Source organism: Patiria miniata, unplaced genomic scaffold (assembly GCF_015706575.1).
Source record: "Patiria miniata isolate m_02_andy unplaced genomic scaffold, ASM1570657v1 HiC_scaffold_23, whole genome shotgun sequence".
NCBI classification, from domain to species: domain Eukaryota; kingdom Metazoa; phylum Echinodermata; class Asteroidea; order Valvatida; family Asterinidae; genus Patiria; species Patiria miniata.
The window spans coordinates 2,577,004-2,604,740 of record NW_024037062.1 but is presented as its reverse complement, the minus strand read 5'-3'; the positions used below and the strand labels follow the sequence as shown (position 1 = coordinate 2,604,740).

The 27,737-nt window shown below is 39.3% G+C and overlaps 1 protein-coding gene across 2 annotated transcripts in view; it reads right to left on the bottom strand.

The window, feature by feature from the left end:
* Positions 1-1,894: 1,894 nt before the first annotated feature.
* LOC119731152 (bifunctional 3'-phosphoadenosine 5'-phosphosulfate synthase-like) overlaps positions 1,895-27,737 on the bottom strand; it is a 38,821-nt gene continuing 12,978 nt past the window's right edge. For both annotated transcript variants that reach the window (XM_038204198.1, XM_038204197.1), the window contains exons 2-12: positions 24,527-24,647; positions 18,609-18,844; positions 17,435-17,573; positions 15,966-16,084; positions 14,134-14,247; positions 9,393-9,504; positions 8,285-8,490; positions 7,640-7,901; positions 6,161-6,303; positions 5,187-5,312; positions 1,895-4,342 (exon numbers count right to left, since the gene is read on the bottom strand). In XM_038204198.1, the coding sequence (XP_038060126.1) occupies positions 4,100-4,342; positions 5,187-5,312; positions 6,161-6,303; positions 7,640-7,901; positions 8,285-8,490; positions 9,393-9,504; positions 14,134-14,247; positions 15,966-16,084; positions 17,435-17,573; positions 18,609-18,844; positions 24,527-24,647 (1,821 nt within the window). In that variant the 3' untranslated portion in view covers positions 1,895-4,099. The remainder of the gene's footprint in view (positions 4,343-5,186; positions 5,313-6,160; positions 6,304-7,639; positions 7,902-8,284; positions 8,491-9,392; positions 9,505-14,133; positions 14,248-15,965; positions 16,085-17,434; positions 17,574-18,608; positions 18,845-24,526; positions 24,648-27,737) is intronic.

Below are 27,737 nucleotides of genomic sequence, written 5' to 3'. Positions count from 1 at the left end.
AATCCGCACATCTGTCTGGGAACTTTGCAGGAAAGGGATGCATGGTGGGGCAATTCCCATCAACCGTTTCGAGCACTTTAATTTTGTTCAAACATGTCAGCCCCCAAATTAAAAAAACCCCACATGTTTATAATTGTTGTTGGCTGATAATAGCCCAAAAGTATTTCTTTTTCTTGGAAACGAGCTTCACACAACTTGTTGCAAGATGAATATATCAAGTGAAAATATGTTTTAAAGTTGCATTATTCCCTATGCTATTTCGATTGCCATCCCGAAATAAAGATTCCTTTTCTAAACTGCTATTTTTCTAGCTATACGTGTACAAAAGTTAGTCACTTTTGAATGAGACATCGATCGAAAACAAATCGGCCCACGTTTAGTTATTGAATTATTTAACAATTTAGAATTACTGTCTAATATTTCCGTTATCGCGGGGTATAGGCTGGTTTTCGCCCATACAGTGTATGTACGGATTAGGAACAAGTCTTCTCGCAAAGCGCATTAATTGTTTGTGCACAAAACATAGACCACTGTTGCGATGGGGGAAAATGCCATGATGAAAAAACAAGGCATGAAGGGAAAATGGCGTGGAGAAAAAAAGGCATGAAGGAAGAATGCCACATGTGGTGAAAAAGGGGCATGAGAAATGTCATAGGGAAATAATGCTGTTGGGGGAAAGGGACACGAGTGAAACCTGGTGGATATGCAATGGGGGAAATGCCATGGGGGAAAACTATTGCATGACAGAAAAAATGTCATGGGGAAAATGGGTATTAGGGGGGAAATGCCATGGGGGGAAAGGGGAAAAGGGCATGAAGAAAAATTCCAAGGAGGAACAAAAGGCACGAAGGGAAAATAATGTCAAAGGGAAAAGGGCATGTCGTGTGTGTGGGGATGTTAAAGGCAGAAGGGTAGGCGCCCCTAATTATCAACCCCCCCCCCCCAAAAAAAAAACACCCCAAACCACACCAGAGCATCACATGGTTAGTCATTCATTCATTCATTCATTCATCCATCTACACTTGTAATGATTTCGGGCAAAAATAGTTTTAGGCCAGGGAAGAAGGATATTTTAAAGGTGTTCTGCTTCAAAATTTCAACAGCGTACCGGTGTGAGATTGGGAGCAAATGAAAAATCCACGAAATAATGAACAGAGGGTTTGAGAGTGTACGTGTCGCCGATGGCGAGGGCCCCTGAACAATGCAGGGTCTATGGTACATGTACAGGGCGAGTCAAAAAAAAAGGAAACCCAAATGGCGCCCCCTAAAGTTCTGCATGTTGCGTTTTACAGATTTCGGATGAGAAAGTCTCCGGGTAAAGCATGTTTAAACATTGGAAGCAGAAAGTGTTTATTTCAATCAAGGTTATGATAAGTGCCAGTTAGCATGGTTGTTGGGATCCTTGGACAAAAATTATAAAACTGTGTTTGTGTTTAGATGTCCATAACTCAAGTACCTGAGCTATATAGGAACAATTCTTTTACTGAAAAAGACTTAATTTTTTGAATTGGGCTTTTACATCCAGAACGTCATCCAGTTGGGTTTCCTATTTTTTTTTTTTTAATACCCCATATTGTATGCTTGCATTTACTTATAGGTACCCCTTAAAATAAAATACCCCTTTCTAGTGTTATACATGTACAAACATTTTTTAAAAATATAAACACCTTTGCGGTGAAGGCGTTCCAGATAAAAAAAAAAAAAAAAAAATCCTACAGGGAAATCTCAAAATCAGGAAATCCTGACAAATTTCACCCGTTTCTATGCATTTTTTGAAGGGGACCAATCTTGCCAGCATTCAATAGCCTAGTGCATGAATTATGCGCAAAGGTGCGATTAAAGTATTGGGGAAAATGTGAAATTTCAACACAACTGACAAATTTTAAAACAAATATGCATTAAAAAGAAGGTTTATTTTGTACTCTTTGTAACTTTATCAATTTAATTCTTTAATGCCATGATTATTGACTTAGAAAAATAGGCTCTGTATTATTACATTGGCAGTCCTACACTCATTCATGACCCAACTTTTAAGATATTCTTTTATAATCATAAAAACTGCAAGACAAGAGTTAATTTTATTTGATAAATGCATCTGAAACGAAGACTTTGGATTTAAGAAAAATCAAAGTATTAAACAAGTCTAGGAGCCCCAAATTAAAACAAGGAATTCAGAAACAAGCAATTTTCAACCTTGACATACTTGAAAACACACACTTAATTACACACTTCCAAAAATGAACAAATCCACACTACGACAAATAGGAATTTCTGTAACGCTGAAGGATTGGAAACTGCATGTTTCTGTAATTTGTTCCAGTTTAAAAACTTAACATTACAAATTGTCACTGACGAATAGAACCTGGAGTCAAACCAAGAGGCAATGCAAAAAGTAAGCGATGCCAAAGTTTTTGATAAATTGATTTCATGACGAATCATTTATATGTAACCGAGGATCAATGAACAGCGCCCTCTATCAGTCCAGTTCATAGACTATTTCATGGAATGATAAGTATTAATACAGTGATTAACATAAATTGTTGGACCCTTGCACATTTAAAACAACGTCCTCTCTGTTGCATCACTAACCTTTCAAATTCCCTCATAGTAGCATTGTTGAATTCATGATTCTCCATACATAAGTTTATTGTACAAGACCACTGAGCAGTTCGGCATTTTTAACTGGTCATAATTTGTTTTCTGCACAAAATTTGTTCAGATATTTTAAAAAGTTTATATATGGTACGTGACAGGCACTTGTATAGATTTGCATGTCATCTGAACGGCCAATTGAACGAACAAACTATTAAGTCTGACTTTACGCAGCATTTTCTAGTGCTTTCTTTGTTCTAAAAGTTGTGCTCATAAGACGTACAAGTTAAATACACACGAATACATGAATACACCTTCAAACATGTCCTAACTAATTAAAAACACAAAGTATCAAAGCAAGTTGAGCGATCAATTGAATGCACTATGAATGCACTATGCAATACGAGTGCAATTTTGCAATATGCATAATCAATTAAATCCTTCACTAGAATGCCGTTCACAGTTCCTTTTATGAAAACAATGCTACAAGTGGAAAATTATGCCTTCATTAAACAATAATTCTAATGGCTTTGGACAACAGCTTAAGACTCTATTAAATTAGCACACGTGAAGCATAAAAAGCCTACAGGCAGATTGGATGAAGCTGCTAACTCCAGAACTTTGCATAACACACACGTTTACATAAACTCTGCAAAACATGCCCAAGCTCATCTGTTGCAAAGCCGCTTTTCCTTTGAAACTTTTTGCCGTTTTATAGCAAATTTCTCTGAGTAGCAGCCCATGAAATTGGTAAAAGGTTACTGCATTGTTGGATTTAGCGAGACCATAGAAACAACACACTAAAACTAACAAAAATATGAGGTAAACAACTAACACAAATATTTGGTATACATTATTTTCACTATGACAACTGGACTTAGGACTTGAATTTGAAATAATGACATAATGAAATGGCATATGAAACAAAAACAATAGCTACGAGCAAATTCATTTAAAAAGCAACATAATTCAGTGCACTTACAGTAAAGGGAGCTGGAATATGGAATAAAATGACCAATAAAAGAACAGCTAACTTTTCTGAAATCATATTATGGAAGACTTTGAACAATAAAAGCTGCATTCCGAATTTTGTCTGACCAAGGAAATAATTCAACTGACCACAAGAAGTGAAAACAGAAAAAGGAGTTTGCAAAGACAAATCAAGAAAAGAGATTTGAAAATGTTCAGTTTTCACAGAATTTACAGAAATGCATTCTGATGTTCTGATTGTCATGAACTTAGTACATGCATTGAGCGACTTGACAAGTCAATCACAAGATTCCATGTGCACGTCAAGGGTCAGTGAACTTTTTCAAATTCCAGTCAACCATTTCTAAAAAAAAACCGCGCCTTTAAAACAAGACATCGACGATATAACCTACAAGAAACTAGTTCACTTTATTAAAATTGATTGCTCAGATAACGCAGGTGTATTATCAGCTGACAAGGTCACCACATGAGGGCGCTGTTGCCACACAGGGTCACCACACGAGGGGGTGCTCCTGCATTACTTCTGCTGCAGAGACTTGTAGTAGTCGGACAGAATGGTCCAAGCGAGTGGTGCCATGAAGCCTTCTGGAGGTAATTCTCCTGAGCGTGCCAGCTTACGCATGCGAGTGCCAGATATGAAGTCAAAGTCTTCCTTCTTCTCTGGATTAAAGAAGTCCATAGCTTTCTTCTTAATGTTATAGGCAGCGACGCGGAATGGTATAATCTCAAGCTGGGTCAGACCTGGAGCCATGGTCAACACCTACACGGATTAAACAACAAACATTAACAAACAAAGAAAGATAAGTTTACCTATCCCAGTAGCTAACGGAATGTTCGCCAAGTGGACTTCACCAAAAAGGTAAGTGTTCTTTCAGCAAAACCAAAACAATTTACATAGTGATTATGTGTGAATTGTTTTCGTTTTATAAGATGGAATTTTTTTGTTTTTTTTTTGTTTTTGTTTTGCTGAAAGAACGCACACCTTTTTGGTGATCCGTGGACAGAACCTTAAAACGGTGGTTGTGTTTAAAATTCCGTAACTTGAAAAGTACATGAGTGATTTGAATGATTCTTGAACTAAAAGAAAGCTTATGAATTGGGCTTTCATATCCTAGATTTTGAAAATGCCACATGCAGAAATTCACTGAAATAATTGTCCTGACATTCGGGTTTCGTTTTTTTTATTCGCCCTGTACACGGGATCTGTTTTGGACTGGTGGATTTCACTATATTTTCATGATTAGGTTAATAAAATCCATGATTATGTTGATAAAATTGCAATAAATTCTTGGATATATAAACAACTGGTTGTTCATCTTGAAGGACACAAGAATGGAGGCAAATAAAATAAATAAAGGTTGCTTCTCCAAATGCAGAAGACTTGGAATGTTTCACTAATGATACTCCGCCTCTTCTGAATGGGAAAGCACATCATTCACACACACACGAATCTAAATGCAAGTCTGAAACAGACGGTTTACCCGTTTGTGGTACACATTCTTCCACTATTAGAGTCTGCAAATCTTGTCATTTTACCAAAGGGATTACTCAAATGAACCAATTTTCTGAGATGATTCCTACCCATAGCCAGCTGTACACCTTACCTTTCTGCCATGGGAATGATCATAGAGGTCTCGGGTACCGTCTGGGTGCGGCATACCAGCGGGGTCACGCCCCACAATGTAGAAGTTGGCACCGGTGGACATACGAGCTTTGGCGTGCCATTGAACCTACAACACATCCAAAAAAAACCACACATATTTAGAGTCGGTCTACAAAGTAAAGTCTGCATTATTATTATTATTTGCCATGAACTTCTTAGCCTTGAAGACTTCTTAATAAAATACAATTATGGTGTTACTTGTCATTGCGGTCATTTCTCAAATTAAAACTTGAAGTCAACCTTCAAAGAATTCCAGTACTTATAACCAGTTAATGCCAGAAGACATGTAAACATGATCTGGCAATGTACATTCGCAGGGGTGGGTGACGGGTTAAATCATCAAGCTTTCTCCCCCCCCCCCCCAAGTCTCAGCGCTGGACGTGTATACACGTCATTTGTTCCCATTGGTCTGTACACACCATGTGTTGTACTCGAACTTGGCCGTTGTACACAACCTGTCGTCGTAGCAAATATCGCTCCATGGCGGGTTCTCAGAATGTTGCAATATATAAATTTAAATCGAGAAGCACTGCACAAATATTGTACAAACGACTCACAAGCGTTTGATGTGATTGTAAAATTAGCCCGATATATGTTGTCCTTATATGTTGTGGCGTTTTTCGGCCAAAAATAATCCCGGCATCAAGTGGTCAAGTGTGCTAAATTTGTCATTTTTTTGTTACGTTTAAACATGCCTCAAACTTTCCATCCAAAGCAATGTTTGTGACTCATATGGTTAATTGTCTAGCGATTTACTTTACTTTAGCAGACTTGTGATGTTGTGGTGGACTCGCCTACAGCCCAGAATTATGACTTTTAGGAAATTAATATATCCCACCTTTATAAAGTAGCTTTCAAGAAGAGGATTTAGGAAAAGAAAGATAGAAGAGTGACCTTAAGGTCATGACCTCTCACCTCCGTGGGACCAGCATACATCATGGGAGAAGGGAAGATAGCAAGGACAGTACTCTCAGGATCAAGAACTCCCTCCTCTAAGATGGCATGATGCTGCTTCATACGCACTGGAAGAGGTACATCATCTTGCTTAGTCCAACCACCTGAGCAAGAAAAACAAAATATCAAGCTTATCACCCAATATAAAAATCAGGGGAAGCAAAGCTGCGTAGATGTTTCTCCGTATTTTTTCTGTCAGAAACTGTGTGTGCTTTAGCCCTTGCTTTACTTGTGTAAATTAACACAGGTCACTTGGTACTCGGTTGATTATTTTCCTAAATACTCCGGGAGTTTTAACAGGTGGCCAGAAACACCGGGGCAAACCTCTTCTCTTGGCGATAAGTGTTACTGGGTTCTTTTACGTGCATTGCATTACACAACACACGGGACCTACGGCTTTACGTCCCATCCGAAGGACGAAGCAATAATGGTTAAGTGCCTTGCTTAAGGGCACAAGTGTCCAGACCCGGGCTGGAACCCACATTCTGCTGCCTCTGAAACGCCAGAGCATGATTCCGGTGCAGTGCTCTCAACCGCTAGGCCATGACTCTCCACTTGAACTCACACTCCAGTTGAAGTATACTGGTAGATGCTTGGGCTGACCAGCCCAGTGAATTCTAGTCTGCATTAAAGGGTGCATCTGCTGGTACACGATGCTACTAAATTGGAGGAATAAGGAGGGTCTAGGGGTGCAGACCAGTAAATCGGTCCAAAATTGTTTTCAAATGGCGATGGGCTTCAGGACTATTTTTAGGGGTGATCATCTTCTGATGGAAATTTCTACCAAAAGCCATAGGATAACACTAAAAAAACTTAACGGAAAATGAAAGATGATGAAATGAGCTTTAATTTGATGCGTGTCTTGAACGAACACCTCAGAGAGTTGTGAGTATTTTTAATAATTTTGGGAAGTGCGCGTAATTACCAGTAAGGTCTATGGCAGTATATTTACTGGTCTGCACTCCTAGGGATCTCCCTATAGCCTTGTTTACTCGTCTGTTTACTGACAGTGAGTTCTAAACATATGACTTGGTACAGTGGAGGATATTGAAAGGCAGTGCAAAAAAAGCCAGATAAGTCACTTTTGGCAAATATTGAAGTGTATTGGAAGGTGTATACATGTTGTAGTAAAATGAAAAGCATTAAGGCCTGTTCACTAAACTCTGTGGCATTGTGACAATTATTCACCCTATATATTATAACCGAAGCGAATTTCGCAGCAAATATTTCTGACGTCATATTTGCTTCGCAGTCACATTTGCCTATATACATGGAAAAGGCTACACAGATAACTGCATGTAAAACTTCCAAAAGCCAAGGAAGTTTGTTCTGCTTTTGTGGCACCGTGGAATGTTCTAACTTTAGGGTACCCTGCTGCTAACATTACTGAATACATCTTGCAATGGGATTGGTTTGCAGAAATCTTATTTGGGCAGATACCTAGAGGATGAAGTAGAAGTGTGGGTTTCTTGTATCCACGTTCCTTCAAGCGGCGTTTGGTATCATTCATAAGTAGAGCATGGCCGTTATGGACAGGGTTACGTAGCTGGAATGCAAAGATTGCGTCGGCGCCCAACTGACGGAATTTAGCTCGGAGTTCGTTGGGGGTCAGACGATACTCATCCAGGCCATCGTTCCAACGTATACGATCAAGTACTTCCAAGTCACCGCCCACTAACCAATCTCCACTCTCCATCACCATCTGTGGAGAACAAAAATTAAAAACTAAAGATTCAACAGCGGGTTTTGCCCTCCGCCAACATATTATTATTTCAATACACTGTATAGTCAGTGTTGTCCAAAGTGATTGCGAGAAAAATTCTCAAACTACTCAGGTGGGACTCGAACCCTTGACCTCCTGCTTACTAGTGCAGACGTCTTAGCACCACCACAGCTTGGGAGTAAGGGAGTTAGGTCAGCACCGCGGTGATTTACGTACCTTCCACTTCTGTGTCTGGGTTCAAATCCTAACCAGGCAACTGTGTGGTTGGGTTTCCAGTCTCTGCGTTTTCCTGGAAACAACAGGTTTTCATAATCAAAAAGAATTAAAACAACGTAAACTCAGAAAGGTTTGTCGACCCCCACCTTGATGTAAGGATGGCCTTGGTTGCTGGTACCCCATTGACGACAGCAGCGCTCTTCCTTATGGTGCTCATAGAACTCTGGCGAACGTAGAATAGCGACGCGACGCCCCTCGTAAGACAGAGCAAAGGCCTCCTTATTGGACAGTCGCTCCTTGTCCTCTAGGGTAACTGCCAGAACGATAGGCACTGATTGGTTGATAGCCCCACCTGTGTTTTAGAATAAACAAGTAAACAAATTTTAAACAATTATGTAGACAGATAAATGTTAGGGGTACTACCTACATAGGACCCACTAACAATTACAACCAATACACAGTTACACACTTGTTGAAAAATTTGATGTTGTGGTCAAATGATTGAAACTTTCAGTTCTATACTGCACTGCATGTATATCTCTTGAAATAAAGGTAGTATAAAAGTATTGACATTTACTTTATAACGTAGAAAAACTACATGAGCAAAATGCTTAGGTGTTTGTTTTGCCTATCAATTGCCAGTTGGTATGACGTCACACGGTGACACGGTCATGAAAATCAAGTGCTTTTTACCATTTTATTGGTTGAACGGTCACAATCCTCACGAAGGCATGCCCAATACTACCAGTGAGTCATATTCCTAAACGCACAATACCCAGGCACAGCTGCGTTCTGCGCCACATCGCCCAGTAAGTATGTGCGATGTGCGCGCCAATCTGCATATAAGGAGTTGTTTATGTCTACTCGCGAGCGGAACAGTCCATAATACAGCTAGAGGGGTGTTTCGAAAAACAAAATCGTCGGACATGTATAATTTTTGACTTGTTTTGACTTTTGGACCAAAAAGTTTTGATTTTTTTACAGAAAAGTTATTTATGAATGGGAATAAAAGACATGCTTGGCTGGTATTTAACACTAAACGCCCTGAGTACCTAATTGTCGGTAGATATGTGCGCTATATAAGACTCCGGCATTGTTATTATTACTGTGTTTAAGACCAGTTGGGATCTGGATGCTGATAATTACCCTCGCCTTCGGCTCATTCATGTATCAGCATCCAGATTCCAACCGGTCTTAAAATGAGTGTTTAAAACTGGCCAAGCACACATGTACAAGGGTGTTTTCCTCTCTTACCATCAAGGACACAGTTGAAGTGCTGACACTGCAAGAACTCACGCTCCCGCATGAAGCCTGTCATAGGGGACGCCCAACCCTCCGCAAGGACCTGAACCCACTGCATGTCAACCTGAGGAGACAACATTCAACGAAAATAAAATCAAGGACAGAACCCTGGTTCTAGTGCATGGTCCCTGGTTCACACTCAACTACATTTATGTTCAGTTATGAACGTTTGCAAGCCTAACCTTCTACAAAGACCTGAGCCCTATAGGCAACAAACACACACAGAAAAAAATAGAAAGAGCAGTGGCAGTGCAATACCATAGTCCACTGTTCACATCCAACTTTGTTCATTTCTTAGCCCAGCCTTCTTCAAGAACCCTTGCCCATAGCATGACCATTTACTGATGTAACAAGAATTACTTGACTCACTTCATGGTCCTGGGTTCATATCCAAAATCATTTAATCAATTAAAGGAAACATGCAGTGAAAATTCTGCTCATCTTGTTTTTATGCAAATTACCATGTGTTGCAACAATACATACAAGATCTTAATACTTGTTTTCATTGGAAGTGACAAGAAAGTGGTAGTTTTTCAATTATTAGCAAATCCTTTCATCAATACATGTAAGAGGGCGCTATTTTGCTTTTGTCACACAAGGCACTCCTTGTCAAAAGTGCATGTGAACAGTACAAAATTAGTCCTTCAAAAATACCCACAAAAAAAAGTTGTGAAGAAATATTGGCCACTACTATTGTCCAAACAAGCTGTTTAACATGGTAAACAAGTAAAAAGTGGAACTTACTCCAAGAAAATGAAGAAAAGATTGATATATATTTGTACACAAAGCTATGGAGACACTACTGTTCTGCCTTGAATGACATCACGCTTTTGCTCATGAATATGGAAATTCTCATTAGCATAAAACTAAAATATTGAAATTTCTCCTTTTTACTGCTACAAAGGAGGTGGAAAGTCATACCGGTAGTTACATGGCAAGAAAGCTGTTTTAAATGTATTTAAGTCATAAAAATCATATTACATGTTTCCTTTAAGTGTGTTTGGGAATTCTTCAACACTGACAATGATTCACTCAAACTTTTTGAGACTGGGTAAGTTTTGTAGAGTACACACACATAATCTGAATGAGAGCAGGAGATTGGAACAGCAAAATTCTGCATTAACAATGTTGCTTAGTTCATTTGGGAGGGGGCGGGGTATTCATCACTATACAATAACCATCTTTCAATTATTTTTCAAAATACTTTCAGCGAGCGATCCTTCTAGCATGTTGTCAGAGTTCCAATTTTCTTGAAACTAAAGCATGCAAGACATCTTGTAGAATGGCATTTTGAATCAGGAGATGGGAATTTACATGTACATGTAATATTGGATTTTGCTCTCTAGTAATGTAATGTATATGTTCATTATCCCTCCCATGCAAACATACATTCTGAGCCAAGTTGTCCTTTCAGTCAAAATCAATCAAGTGACTGTTTTCAACAGTTAAGAGCTCCCAGCCTACATAAATCAGGATTGACTAACTGTGACTGTTTATGTAACTTGATAAACCTGTGTTTTTACTGTTGGTGATAAGACAGCTGTGCTACCCATTTCCTGCTTTTGTCTGTTGACTGAAGTTGACTAGTCAGAGTTCTTGTTCAAAAATGTGACATGTTCTGTCAAAATCAGACTTTTCTGGGCATAAGGTCGAAAATGAAATTTTTGCATATTGTTAACATACATGTATATTCTTTTTCCTTTTAATAAGTGGTTTAATTTTTGAAAACGGTCATTCCTGGGCAGAGTTATGCTATTTTGAAGTTCATTGTGTCGAAAAGTAGAAAACGGAGAAAATGGCCACAAACGTCACAAAACAATTATTTCTTTAACTGATTTACCTTATCAAAATCATCAAGAATAGTATATGTAGATTTCAAATTAGGGTTTCAAACTTTTATAATATATTTTAGACATGTTCAGGATTACAAATATGCAAAAATTTGAAAATCGATAAAAATCACCCCACAGCGTTTTTTGGCCATATCTCAATTTCAACCTCTGCCCAGAAGCGTCTGCTTTTGACAGAACAGGTCACAAATATTTTCGGACTGTTGGTGACTAGTCGGTGTAAAAGGCATGGCAGAGAAAGGGATGAAATTTTTGACTGTCTACGACTGTTAAAACAGTAGGGGGGTTAATTGGTGAACATTTACTTGGTTTATTTTTTTAGGCCATGGGCAATCTTGAACACACACACAAGGCATATGATAAAGTGTTCAGTCTTAATCAAACACCCCTGCAGCTTTCAAGCTATATTTAGCCAGGTAAGCATAGCCAGGCGCCAACAATACAACGATGGTGGTGGGCCTTTCCATACTAAAGGGGTACAAAAGTGTAACATGGTCTTGGGAAATGAAGCAGGATAATAAGATCAAGTTGTTTGTCCTATTTTCCACTTGTACATCCCCACCCCATTGTTGGGGATTGTGCTTTAGAGAATTTAAGACTTTCCATGCAAATTTGACAAGACATTATGCTCACAGTGCTACCCGGTACGTACGTCACATAAACAGTGACAGAAAGTTTGTTAATATTGATAGAAAGTTATAATTACAATAAATGTCTTTATCAAATATTGTGCTTTTTCATTCTTATCCCTACAGCATTGTCGCCTGTAAAAACCGAGACAATTTACTGTATGTTTAAGATTTCACAGGGTATTGAGTTCAGGATGTTACATACGTAACATGGACAGAAAAATGTCACAACATTTCTGTCCACATTACGCATGTTACCAAAAAGTGATAAAAAAAAGACCAACACAATTGTGTTCATTGTGGCTATTAGCACTCCTAAATGGGTTATAAATATCAATGAGATGACATTTGGGTGAATTCATGCACATGATAATTAGTGTTGTGTCAATTTGTAGCACAAATTCTGTCTTTTGTTAAGTACATAATTTTTACGATGACCCCTGCAATTTCTTAAGTACAGAGAAGGTTTTCTATATTGTTTGTGTACACATGATCATTAAGGTCTCAGGAATGCACAGGAAACAACTGAACAAGATATCTTGCTTTGCTGTACCCTCCAGTGTCGCCCTCTCAAATCCCAAATCTGCAGTCAATTGTGGAAATTCAACAAAGGGAATGTTACAAATCATCATGACACAGCACAAGTCATGATAAGCAGAGATAGGATGAGTAAACAGTGAACGGTGTGACACTCAATGGTTGGTACATTATCTTGGACTGGGCAGTGATCCAAGTTTAGTGGCCTTGTTTGCACTTTATTATCAATTCACAATTTACAGATAACCCAGATTCAATATCTCTCCCTTGTTGCCTGGTACAATGGAGACTTGAATTGAGACTAGCTAGACTGTTTGACTCAGTATGGCACCCACATCAACTTCTCTTCAGTGCAAAAATTAAAACATACCAAACAAAACATATCTACCTACAAACATTAGTGGGCAGAAGAAAATACACGGTGAGTCATAAAAGAAAAGAAAAGGAAACCCAAATAGTGCCCCCTATTTTTTTAAAACATGTTAAAGGAAGTTCTGCATGTAGCGCTTTCCAGATCTAGGATGTAAAAGCCCAATTAATAAGCTTTCCAAGTCATGGAGTTAATCAACTTTTCGAGTTATGGGATTTTGTAAACAAACACAGTTTAAACTTTTGTCCACGGATCACATTTAAAGCTAGAGTCCATCATTTGCAGCCATCCAAAAAGTAACTGGCGTAATTATTCTTGAAAAACAAACTTGGTTGAAAGATAGTAAGGGAACTAAACTCCCTGTGAAATTATTCTTTCTGGGAAGCTGTCATTTTGAAGTAATCAACGAAAGAAGGCATTTCCAACGGTGATTCTTAAGAAGCACCGTAGGAAAATTTAAATGAGTAGTTCGTTTTGTTATTCAGCGCAGCGCGCACAAGTATTGGAACGACGCACACGCGCGCGCGGTTGTTATAATTCGTCGGATCAGTGCGCGACGTCGCGTATAGCTGCAATTCAAAACATGATTCAGTAACTTTTGATTTGAAATTGAGATCTTAGAATGCTGTTTTTCTCGGAATGTACAGCTGAAGCTTAGCTGAAAATTCATCAGGTTAGTTGCTCAGTATCCTTCATTAGATTTTGAACTCTTTTGTTGCTTCAAACGAACAAAATGCACAAATTACAAATGATGGACTGTAGCTTTAAGGCAGTGTTCTAGTACTCGTACTCGGTAATCGCACTCGAGAACTACTCCACTCTAGTATTTGTACTCAAATGTGAAAATACTCGTACTCGAAATGACGGTACTCGTACTCGGGCAGCAAAGCACTCGTACTCGACATGTCGAAATTGTACTCAATTATCAAAGTACTTGTACTCGAATAGCAGCACTAAACAAAATTCCTTTCTTACCTTCCCTGGTAGCCAAGAAATGTTTTACGGGCTTAACCGGTTGACCTAAATAGATTTTGGGCTGAGACATGGAAGTATCATGTAGTAATTTTCCAATGACCAGACTCTGCTGTTATTCCAAACTGCGTCAGTCGATCTTTCAAAACCTTACAAAGTTGTCGCTTCCAAGCGTTTCAAACAGCAACATTTTCACTGAACTTACTACAGATCTTTAGAATAATTTGAACAGACCTGGCTCTGGATGCCAGACTGAAACCTGAGTTTTCCGTTCACCTGTGTTCAAGTGCTACCTTTTCCGTATAACAGTGTTAAACTTGCGACTGAGTTCTCACCTTGTTGAGTTCCACACAATCCAGAGTTTCTGCCTCCTTCTTGGCAGCATCTTGAGCTGACTGAGGCACAAAGAGTTCCTTGACACTCTCTACAGCAGACTCAGGGATGATACCCTTCAACAAGAAAAGAACAACTGACTCAGACTAGACTCAAGTTTGAGTCGAGGCAAGTTTCGACCGTCCTTACTTTTCAGTGATGCGAGTTTTGACTGATTCATCAACAGAATATGAATTGGAGTTAGAAACAAATCTTTTAAATACGATCTACACATAGCTCATGCTAGAATTGAATTGAAGCCAGGTTCACCAAGTAGACCCAGAATAGGCTTTATTCATGAGTCGGCCATATTAACTTGAAAGTGAGGTAAAATCTTCATTTTTGGAACTTGTGCATAGACATGATAGAAATGGAAGTAATGAAATAAAGTTGATTACAAATTAATATCAGTCTGCTCTGATGAATAGTTTAAAATCTGTGATTAATTATACGCTGATGTTTTAAGCCACATTTAAAAATTTTGAAAGTGATGCTTGGAACGCATAAGTAGTCTGACACCATCCCATTCAACAGTTTACAAGGCCTATTTACACATACGTGGTTTTGTCGCAACGACTATGTCGCCCGGCAATGTCGCACACGCGCGTGTGCGAACAAACAAATACGTGATATGTTGCGCGATTTTTGAAAATGTTTGTATACACGCACAATTTATTACAATTTATGATTAATTGTACGCAAATGTTTAAAGCCACATTTAGAATAATTTAAAGCGAGGCTTGGGACGCATAAATAGTCTGGCACCTTGCCACTTACCTGTAACTTAATGCTTTGATATCCCATTGTGGCGTAAAAGCGCTATATAAATGCCTGCTATTATTATTAGTAGTAGTATATACCCAAGACATTATCACGCGACAAAATTGTGTTAATAAAATTCAGGGAACATGATCAACAATGGCTTCTCGTGAATAAGGTCTATATCTCTACTACGCACTCTGCTTACTAGTACCCCCTCAATGGTTAAAAAAGAGTTAGGCAGGACATTTGGAACACATTAAAGGGAATATACATAATTTGCTTTTGCTGTAATTTTCAGAAATGGATGGAATTGGGGGGTTGGAAATATATAGCAAATATAGTTACACTGACTTTTTTGAGGTTTTGGGTTCAAAAATGCTATAAAAACCAAGAAAAACAATCATTTTCCTGTAGTCTGGTTCCCTGACTCCATTTAAGAAGAAACAGAGCAGTTTACATACATTGGGGAATTGTAAGGTCAGGGAACCAGTCTAGCTGGCTTGTACCCGTCCATAGGTGTGTAATCGATTGCAAACAAGTGCGATGGTCAATTGGGGCCAGTATTTGAAAAAAAGCCAGTTTTTTCCAACGCTGGTCGGCCGATCAGCGTTGGAAATTGATACAAACATACCACTTTTCTTGAAAATGACAGTATACCAGGTGCCATGATTTTACAGGATGCTTTACACTGTCATTCACTAACAGTCCAGCAAGGTATTCCAAAATGATTTGGTAGTTTTATTTTTTGATGTTTGCAAATGTTGTATTTTCCCTTTAACGGCCCATGATGGCAAAATCATGCATAGACACTTTGAGTTGTGCACATACAGTCCATGCACAGACGAAACTCATCCATGGCTTCGTCATGCCCTCTGCACTTTCTAGTGCACCCAAACACTAATGTTTTCATGCAATATGGGCGCTCAAATGGATCGCTCAAGAATGGTCACAAAGCGCTCTCTATTGTTCTTGCACTGAGTCCATAATCCAATATTCACCCAGGTACGTGTATAAGTCTAGTTCCCTGACTCACCTCTCCCTGTAGAAACTTGATCAACTTCTCCACACATTCATCCACAGTCAAGGCCCCAGCGTTGAGGTTGATGTCTGGATCGTCAGGCGCTTCATACTCTTGATCAATACCAGTGAATCCTGCAAGACAGCAAAGTCAAACGTACACATCGTCAGGTGTAACACCAAGTGATAGGAGCCTAAATATCTCTTCTAGCCATAGCTGGAAAGAAAGGACATGTTTGGAAAACCCCCAAAGTACCCCCCATTTTGGGAAAGAGTTGGGCAACAAAGCCATACATGTACAAGTACATGGTATAGCAGGGATGCTAGTGGGTTTTGCTGCAGAACCTAAAAATATTGACACGTCAAGAGATGGCCCTGCATAAAATGATCGTCATACATGTACACTATACATGTACATTGTACATACTCAGTTTACTCACATCACAGCACCACACACAGACACATATGTATGTCTACATTGAATGTACAATACATTTCGTCATGGTTTTCACGAACTGAAACGCACGCACTGTGTGCGCGCACTTTGTGAGAACCGCTTTTTCAATCATTTCGGTTTCACGAACTGACGTGTGGGTGTGCACGCGCACTTCGTACACTGAAACGCATGTGGTGGAAATACAATTCGGAGAAAAACACTTTGAAAGGTTGAGACGACTTTACTCTAGCTGCATGTGGGGTTACAGAAACATTTAAATGACCTTTTAACTGATGAAATTAAGACAGGTTCCGGTTTGTGAAAAAGAAAATGTATGGAGTGCACGCATGCAGAACTTGGGCATCAGTTTGTGAAAACCAAAATTACATGGTATTGTAAAGTACGCGTACATCCCAAGAGTCAGCTCATGGTGTCGGCGACGATTTGTGTATCCTGCTAGCATGGCACTAGCCACGGAGCAGCACATGTGCAACGATCCTAGACTTGCACAATATACTTAGCTTTTCAACTATCGTTCGCTCACTGTACACATGAGAATGCAGTTTTTGCAAAGTCGATATTTTGGCTATTGCCAGAAAACTGGTATACCGGCATACCACAGCAATAGTGTTGATTTCTGGCTTTAGGCCCAAGCTTCATAACTTGACATGACCTTGGTGACTCGTGCTTAATTCATGTTTTTGTCAAATGCTTGCTTCAGGTACACCAGACAAATATAAAAACATAACCAGTTTGGATGTTCTTTTCATGATATTTGAAGATATTTGCCACTTTAAACACTAGCTGTGGTAATAGCAAAGAGTTAAATACAGAAGAATGATGCTAAAAAAGAACTCCGTACATCTACATGTATACCAAACTTTTGGATAGCAAGAACACCTCCCTTGTCTCCCAAATTTTATGCACATTTCTACTAAATATTGGCAGCAATTTGCTTTTAAACGAATACCATTTATACCAAATAATCATTTGTAGACCCACTATGTTGTTTTATTCAAGTTCTACTGTAGTAGGCAGTCAGTGCAAACCTTTAATGATCCCTGCCCGAGCTTTCTTGTACAATCCCTTGACATCACGTGACTCACAGACCTCCAACGAGGTGCTGACGTAAACCTCATAGAATGGAAGACCGCTGGTCCTATGCAATGCCTTGGCCTCTTGACGATCCTGCAGATAATAACATTCAATACTGGCTAGTCAGTTGCTCAAACTCAGCAAATCTGTGACGACAATATCCAATATTATATAACCAACATACATATCCTTGTCTTTTGATTGGTGGAACTCACATCACATGACATTCGTTATTGCTCCCATTTACGCCGGGGCTCAAAAAGTTCCATTCGCCCATATGGGGAATGGGAAATACTATTGAACAGTTAGGATCATTCTTGTTCCAAGACGCGGTATTTGTGTTCAAATGCATGCTGGTGTGCGCGTTCAGTGTTGCGCGTATTGTTCCAAAGAGACAGCACTACAGCCTTGGGTTCAAACATTTTCGTGAAGAGGTGGTTTGGAAGAAAGAAATATATTTTCCACCAATTTTGCATTGAAATAAGTTCAAATTGAAATAAGTTCAAATATCAAATGACAAGGATGTCAGTTATATAAAACAAATATTGAGTGGCTTTAAATTGTGAAATGGGAGGAATATTATCGCTTGGTATAATCTGGACTTTTCCAGTTCACTCGGCTTCGCCTCGTGAAATGGAAAAGTCCAGATTTTACCTTGTGATAATATTCCTCCTATTCCACGCCGAGCCACCCAATATTTTTATACTGGCAACTCAGGGATTGTTTTTTAAGTGATTCTTGAAATATTAGCTGCATCAAGCTGCTCTTTGTGTTCCATTTTGTTCAAAATGATCATACATGTACATGTATCTGACAAGTCAATTGGTGAACGCAATACTCAGAGAATTCTAGAGACGACCTACATGTACATGAAGTTGTAACGGCTTACATGTACAGGTACATGTAACTTGTCAAGTTCCAATAACTAGGGCAGATACATGCAACATCAACTATCTACCCTCAACCACTTTTTTGTTTTATAATAGTGGCTACGCTGCAAATTCCATGCTGTAAATTCCATACAGCAAATTTAAACCGTCTAAAATGTCCTGGTGGTTTGTAAAGATTTGGGAGGGCTAAAGTTTATGTGATGATACTGGGGACACAGCGATCATACCATAAGCTTACCTTTGCATTGGGACTAATGAAGGAGTTCAGACACACCACACCGCCGTCAGCAAACAGCTTAGCCACCTCCGAGACACGACGAATGTTCTCCACTCGATCGACGTGAGAGAAGCCCAGGTTCTTATTCAGGCCTTTCCTCATGTTGTCACCATCCAAGGAGTAAGCTGGGATGCCATGGTGGCACAGGTATTCCTCCAAGGCAAAACTGATGGTAGTCTTACCGGCGCCAGACAAGCCTACGGAAGAAAACAGGCAACCAAAATGTTAAGACTTGTGTAATTCATTCACCAAACACAATGTACTTCAGTGAACAAGAGATAACAAGGCAACTAAAAAATTTAACAAAAATCAGCCCGGATCACAGTACTCCCTGTGGGGTATTATGAATTTACAGCACAATTTACAATACATTCCTTTATTTCTTTATGATTATATTTTGTAATTTAGCATTGTAGTCATTCACAGGCCAACGGTAGTTGGTTAAATCATGAGGGGATGTTAATTTGTTAAAAGAACTAAACTAACCTTTGAGCACCTACATTTTTGTATTTATAGATTTGCACCACATTTGGGCACAAAATCTGTCAAATTAATTGTGAATCAAGTTAGGTTTTGCCCTTCACCGACGTTTGAACACTGTATACTCAGTGTGTTACCTCCCGAGTGAAAGTTGGAAAAAATCACTCGGATGGGACTTGAACCCACGACCTCCTGCTTTCTAGTGCAGATGTCTTACCACTCGACCACCGAGCTAACGGGATCAGTTGGCTGGTTCGAATCTGATGTACATAGCAGCGGGTACCGCATAAACTATTATAAGATTTTGCGTCGGGGTGATATAAATCAAGTTAGGTTTTGCCCTAAGACATCTGCACTAGAAAGCAGGAGGTCACCACCCGAGTGATTTTTTCCAACTTTCACTCGGGAGGTAACACACTGAGTATACAGTGTTCAAACGTCGGTGAAGGGCAAAACCTAACTTGATTTATATCACCCCGACGCAAAATTCCATCTTATACATGTAATAAATTAATTGTGGTTGAATAAGTAGTTTCAACAAACAGATTATTTTTTTTTAGCAATAGCAACAAGTGTGGTATTGTATGAGGGAAGGGGTAAACTGGTGAAAATAAAACCAACAACCAGTAGCTTAAAGTAAGTAATTAACTTGAAATTTGAGTCAAAGCAGCCTCTTTCCCAGGGGTAAAGTGGAAAAATCTTTACTCCCTCAAAGGCTGAGATCAAAGATTGTGCGTATTATCAAGACACTCAGTATGGATGGAACAAGGTTGCAGAGTACAGCTGTTTCCCTTGGAGGCGTATGGTTTGCACTGATCAATGCAGAACCCAGAGATTGGAACACGAGCAGATTGTCTTTCCCAGAGGCAATGGTGGAATCAATAATTGTCCCAAAATGCGAGAAACACTGTGAAACACCAGAACATGTTCTTTCCTACATGTACGTTCATCCTCTATGGACTACATGACATACATGTATATGTGTACATGTGTACATGTATATGTGTACGATACAACGAACATTTTGACCGGTCCCGTGGATTTCGCTATAACGGGAGCCGACTGTACATGTAATACAGTACACATGTACATGTATGCATACATACATTGTACATGTACATGTACATGAGCAGCTCAAGCGTATTTCAGTGTACATACATGTACAGGTTTATTTACAAGTACATTCAATGCCAACCTCCTAACCTTCCTGCTATTTAAACAGTCACAGACAGTCAAAATTTCCATCCACCTTCCCTGTTATTCTGGTACTTATTACACAGGCTACATTGTGTAGTCACTAGCAGTCAGATCATAATGTATGAAAGCAAGCACTGTGACTAGTCAATTTCAATCAACAGATCATGAACAGACAAAGCAGGCAAATTGTGCATACAGCTGGCTTAGGCCAACAAATAAAAGTCTTCGGTTTCTGGTATGGAGGTTGCCCCGAAAGTGGTGCGGCGACGCGGCTTTTTTTTTTTTTTATACTTTTTTTTGGTTCAAATGTCGGCTGATGACTGCAAATGGTGCCCGACTAAATTAAGTGCAAAATGTATTGAAGCCCAGGGAAGCCACATACATGTAAAGCTTATACTCGATCGTAACCCCATCTAAAAACACGTTAACATTGTGCAGCAGCAGGATTCCAGTCAAACCAGTGAGTTTGGCGGTTTTGAGACATCATCTCTCATTGAAAAAAAAACCTTTTTCATTTTGCCGACGTGCATGGCTACAGTGATGCGCGCATACCAGAAACCGGAGACTTTTTTTTTGGCCTAAGTATGTATGTATGTTTGTCTACAACACAAGTTGTGAAACCTTAATTAAGACCTACATGTATGTACCTGTACATGTACATGTACAGGTATGTACAATTGTAAATGTACTTGTACACTTGTGTAACTCAAGCCTGGTTTTGGATCAGTGGGTACCAATTTCTGGAGGGCCGGCTGTATACATTTGTAAGTTTCATTTACATACTGGTACAGACAGGTTGGCATTCATACAGGCTAGAGCTGTAGTGAGAGTACAATACACTGCCACAGGCCAGACTTACATGTACTTTAACCTGAATGCATCTATGCAAATCTCTTAGGCACACAAAAAGCAGTCTTTGCTTTTAAAGCCGAGTTCCAAATCCAATTCAAATAGGACAACTTTGCTATCGAAGTCCTACATGTATTTTGGGTGCGTTCAGTTGCAAATGATGAGAATCTCCAATCAGTAGTGCTCTGCGCAATTTGCAAGCCACCACCAGTGTCCACACTGCTCTTATATGAACACCATGCTGTGCCGTTTACTGCTCCTACATCATGTCTTCAATTTCTTCATCTCTCTTTTTACCATCCAACTCCAACCAGCTGGTTTTTTGGTTTTTTTCTTGGGGGAGGGGGGAGGGGGTTTGTTTCATCTGCATTTGTCAGTCAATTTCTAAAATGTCTGTCTGTTGGACCATTTGTTCATCTGTTTCTGTTGGTTTGTCTGTCTTTCTTTAACCTTAAACCGCCTTGAGTGATTTGCTAGGAACAACTTTCGTCACTCTTGCAAAACCCAACAAGTATGGTAAACTGATTATGGCGGTATGCCTGATTCCATGTAAAGCATAATCAGTTTAGTGCAGTACTCACTCCAACAGATTCCAACAAAACATGCATATTTTTGGATTTTGATGGGTTGGGGCTGGTTATAGTGTTTTAATGTACAGGGCGAGTAATGAGTAAAAAAAAAAAAGGAAACCCAATTGCGTCACATATTTCAAACAGACGATCTGCATGTAGCACTTTTCAGATCTACATGTAGGGTGTGAAAGCCCAATTAATAGGCTTTCTTTTAGTCAAAGAATCATTTAATTCACTCATGTACCTTTCCAGTTACAGACTTTGAAACACAACCAGTTTAAAATTGTGTCCACGGATCACAGAAAAGATAAGTGATGTTTCAGCAAAACGAAAACAATTCACATATAAAAAAAACCCACATCAGAACACTCTCATAACCATGATAACTGGCACTTATCATAAACCTGCTTCAAAACAACATGCTTTATAATGTCAAGAGTCTGTAGTCCTTCCCTGCCTTATACATGTACTTGGCTACCCTAGAGACGTACAAATGCATGGTATTATTCTGATAATGTTCTCATGATATGACATGGTTTCATGTTACTGAAATATCACGAACCTTAAAACGTGATCCGTGGATAAATTTCTGAACTGTGTTTGAGTTCAAAACTCCGTAAATGGAGAAGTACATGAGTGATTTGAATGATTCTTTTACTAAAAGAAAGCCTATTAATTGGGCTTTCATATCCTACATGTAGATCTGAAAATTGCCACATGCAGAACTTCTTCAAAAAATAGGGGGCGACATTTGGGTTCCTTTTTTTTTTTACTCCCCGTGTAGTTTCAGTGTTTTGTACATGTCTACTGTGATCTACATATATAATGGCATGCCCCTACATGATGAACATGTACATGCTTTTGCTCCTCCTAATCATCTCTCCACTAACCATATATTACTCAGCTTTTGATAGAAATACATGTTATTGAAAGCAAACTAAATAATATAAGCCTGTTACTGTATACTGGACCAGCACAGACACACTCGAGTCCGGCTCATAATATGAGCCGGACAATGTGATATGAGTCATATCACATTTTTGGTGACTCGGACTTGGACTCAAGTCACAATTAACATGGACTCGATCTTACTGTATGAATTGGTCTCGATCGGACTTCGAAAAAAAAACTGACAAAATATTTTTTTTTTTTAAATTGGAAGATTGTTTTTTTCCCCAAACTAACAGTTAATACATGTTTATTTTATTATACTATGCATCTTCTTCCAAAGTTACACAATCATAGACTACCGAAGTGAATACATCACGCGCACAATAATGTGTGTAAAAGACGTTAGCGCGCAATTCAGCAAGTGAACCAACATGTGCGCGTACTCCATACGTTTGCACTACACTTCCCGGTTCAAAATGACGACACACTTCGGTAATCTGTACATGTAGCGAAACCAATGTGCTGCTCTCTGCCGCATAACTGTAAGATTGTTTCCTTTATTTTACCTGTCCACTGATGAGTTTTTTTTGTGTCAGGTTTTTTGGTGTCTTTGTTAACTGCTCTTTAAAGGGAATATACATCATTTGCTTTTGCTGTAATTTTCAGAAATGGATGGAATTGGGGGGTTAGAAATATATAGCAAATATAGTTACACTGACTTTTTTGAGGTTTTGGGTTCGAAAATGTTATAAAAACCAAGAAAAACGATCATTTTCCTGTAGTCTGGTTCCCTGACTCCATATAAGAAGAAACAGAGCAGTTTACATACATTGGGGAATTGTAAGGTCAGGGAACCAGTCTAGCTGGCTCGTACCCGTTCATAGGTTTGTAATCGATTGCAAACAAGTGCGATGGTCAATTGGGGCCAGTATTTGAAAAAAAAACCAGTTGTTTCCAACGCTGATCGGCCGATCAGCGTTGGAAATTGATACAAAAATACCACTTTTCTTGAAAATGACAGTATACCAGGTGCCATGATTTTACAGGATGCTTTACACTGTCATTCACTAACAGTCCAGCAAGGTATTTCAAAATGATTTGTTAGTTTTATTTTTTGATGTTTGCAAATGTTGTATTTTCCCTTTAACCCTAACATCCTAGCATGGAGGATAAAGAACTGAGAACTACAGAATACTACCGGTATAAGTGTTGTGCACGCTTATAATGGCAAAGAATTTCATACAACAGCTTACTAGAAGTGGTATTTTGTAGCTTTAAGTGAGGTTAGGGTTAAGTGACTTGTAACCATGGTAACTGAGCTACTCAGACTCAGACTCCGTTTCAAACGAAATATTCCGACCCAGACTTGACTCCGAGGACTCAGGCTCAATTAACCCTAAAGGGGCCGGGTTATTTTGACCATCTCTCAGCCGGGGGGGGGCGGATTCCGCCCCCCCCTAAGATCTCGGCCATCGAGTGACGAAAATTTTTGAAACTCAGCACATGCATAGAGCAACTCTTCCTTAACATGCCCAAGAAATTTCATGACTATAGGTCAAAGGGTTTTGGAATTATGGCTAATTAATTATTCATATGTATGAATGGCAATTCTGCTCGGTGTACACGACATATATGTGAAAATTCAGTTTTCACGGCGCGTAGCGCCGTAAAATTTTTCGCTACGTGCCAACCCGTGGTCCGATTTTTATGTTTTTGGTATCAAAAGATGCGCAAAGCTCGAGGCTAAAAAGTCATAACAGCTCGGGTCGCGAAAAAAATTTTTTTAGAAGCTATCGCGGAAAATGTTGAGGGGGGGCGGATTCCGCCCCCCCCCCGGCCCTTTTAGGGTTAAGGGTTGAGGACTCCATTCCCAGGAATTATCTGACTTACCAGTGAACCAGACAGTACAGCCGCGGAATCCTCCGCGCATGCCCATAACCTGCCCACGCTTGTCACGCGAGACATGGTGAACCTGCTCATATACGTTGGTGGCAACCTCCTTGTTATGTTGCTGCGGAGAGGAAAAGACAAGAACACCGATGGCAAGAAGTTAAACGACTGATTACAAAGATGTTTATTTGACCATTTCAAAGGCAAGGTTAGAAAGTTGCATTTTAAACACAGAACTATTTTATCTTAAGTTTTGTCTTCAGTGTTATTTTGAGTGTTATCTTTAGTGTTATCTTCAGTAGTGTGATTATTGTCTTCAGAGCTACGTAGTTCTGCTTCATTTTGTACGAAGCAGGTCTGCACAGCCCATATCCCTATCCAGTACATAGGTAGCAATACAACTAGCGAGTTAAAGGGAATGTACATTTCCTTTTGCTGCAATTTTCAGAAATAAATGGATTTGGAGGATTAGTATGTCATAGCAACTATTGTTGTAGATGCTGGAAAAACCATGAAAACCAATCATGTTCTTGTAGTCTGGTTCCCTGACCCCACTTTAGATGAAACTGGGAGCAATCATGACTTTGGAAAATTGTAAGGTCAGAGAATCAGTCTAGCAGGCTTGTACCCCTTCACAGTTGTGTAACCAATTGCAAAGAAAACGCGGAATAACTAATTATGAAAATAAGGAGCAGTTTTTGAAAAAAGCCAGTTTTCTCCAACGCTGGTCGGCCGACCAGCGTTGGAAAAATACCATTTTTCTTGAAAATGACAGCACACCAGGGGCCACAATTTTACAGCATGCTTTATACTGTCATTCCCAAACAATCTAGTGAGGTATTTCGTGATTACTTGATCATGTCGTTTTGTGATGTTTGCAAATGTTGTATCTTTCCTTTAACACTTCGCCCATGCACGCTTATTGGGCAGTTGGATTCTTCGCTTTAACTCGCTGCACGCATTTTAGCCTATTACATGTATACATACCAGTATATTTAGCTCTATATTAAGCTCTATGATTTTAAATCGAATATTTTTTCTGTATGGCCTATGACAATTCTTTGTGCTGGTGCCAGACATGCTAGAGGGGCCAGTCTTACTTGTCCTCTTTGTCCTTGACTGACTGACTAGTTGCTAGTCTGGTTCCCTGACCTGACAATTTCCCCCTTTGCCTAGATGTCTAAATTGTAGGCAACCGCAGGGACTAAAAATAAACATGACAGCCCTTTTGCAAAACTCGGCTTCGTTACCAGTTTCGCTTTATCATTTATAGCTTTTAATGTTCCGATCAAATGTTTAGATAAATCACTTGCTTCATACAGTTATGATATACAGTTTGATATTTCTGTAAGAAAACATCGAGTTATGTTGACCTGGAATCTTCAAAGTTAGGCACCTGAATAGCATTGTTAGCAGGCTATCAAGCGGAAATGGAGACCACGCCAAGTTTTGGAATTCCTGGTAACCGTCTTCAGATTCAAAATACAATGCAGGTACATGTACATACGCAGCAAAGCTCGCCCCTCAAATGACCCAAGTGCATACTTTGATGCATAAAATTGTCATTGAATTTAAAGTTTTTTAAATGCAAGCAATGAATATTAGAGGATGAAGACCTGTCAACTACATGTACATTGATGTGATTGGCAGAGACACCCAATGTGAAATTGAAGACCTTCCGTACATAATGAGGGATAAAGACACCTGGCGTGGCGTTTGTGAACGAAATCTTGGTTGCGACCCCTAGATAATGATGATGATGAATATTAATTATCAACTCATTTTAAAAATTTTTAATAAGCAAGGCAGGTACGGTAAATAAAACCTATTTCATACTCAGAAATACCCGGGCACTATCCAAGATTGTCGACGAAATGCATTCAGCAAACTACGGACATAACTCGGAATAGGAGGCATTCGAATGCCTCCTTTTTCCTAACATATGTCCGAAATTTGCCTTTTTAGTCATGTGACATATACAATGTATTGTATTACTAGCGGTTACTTACTGTACCTGACCAAAGATTCATCAGAAATAGTCAGAATCTTTTGGTCTGGGAACCGGACTAACAAGTTACCGGTACTTAACTGACTCACAGACTGTCACTTGTGATTTAGACTTGCTTAAGTCTCACCTTGGCCCAAAAGTTTCAATTGTATTATTGATACTACATTGTACATGTACATGTAGCTGGGTGAACCACGGATATGAGTTTGCTTAGAGGAAGCTATTCAATTGAAGAATGCGTTCCAACATGAACTTAAGAAGGACTGCCTTGTCTTGATTAACTTGAACCCATAACAAGCAATCAGGATTCATTTACATTTTGTTCGTACAATTTGCATTCCCATCTTTTAGCTCTCCTTTATTATGTGTACATGCACAGAACATGTGTCTCTGTTTTCTGATTCAAAGCAACACACACTTCATGTAACAGTGTGTAATGCAAACATTCACCATTCAATGTAGAATCCTTCCCCCAGAAATGTGCACTGCTGACTGCCACGTTGGCATAAAAACATCAAACCCACAATGTGTAAACTTTTAAAGCACCAAAAAAGTCTATGGACAAACTTTGTTACATGTACATGTACAACAAGTTACATCATGCTGTATGCATACCGTACGTCAAACAATAAATACATGTACATGTATGTAAAAGTACACCCATTCTTGTTCCGTAGTTCTGGGACATACACTCGTCTCAACGAGCTATTTTGGGGGACTGTAAACGGTACGGGGAGAGCAGAAAGTCCCCATAACTCGGTCCTACCAGTAATTTGCCTAATAATAAAAACTTTCCCCAAAACACGGTGTAGGCCTGCACATTAGAAGTACATGTGTAATACGCGTGAAGAAGGTTGGATGGCAGTTGCTACCAAAAACACTCCCTTTTCCACCTCCCCATGTGTGTGTCGACAGTTTGTCAGAACAAGACTGTGTACATGTACATATTCGTCAGCAACACCACGAAGTAACACCCTCCCACATACCAGTAAAAACTAGCAATTGGAGAAAACGGCAACTAAAGTTGAACGCCTTCTAAAACAACACTTTGCGTCAAAACTGCAGAGTACCTTTCGTTGGGTTTCTTGTTGTGGACACTTGATGAATTGAATTTATTAAATCTGCTGTTTTTCACCCGTTTGTATATTAAATCAACAAGAAATAAGAGAAAAAAGGTGAGTGTTACAATGTAGTTCGTGAAAA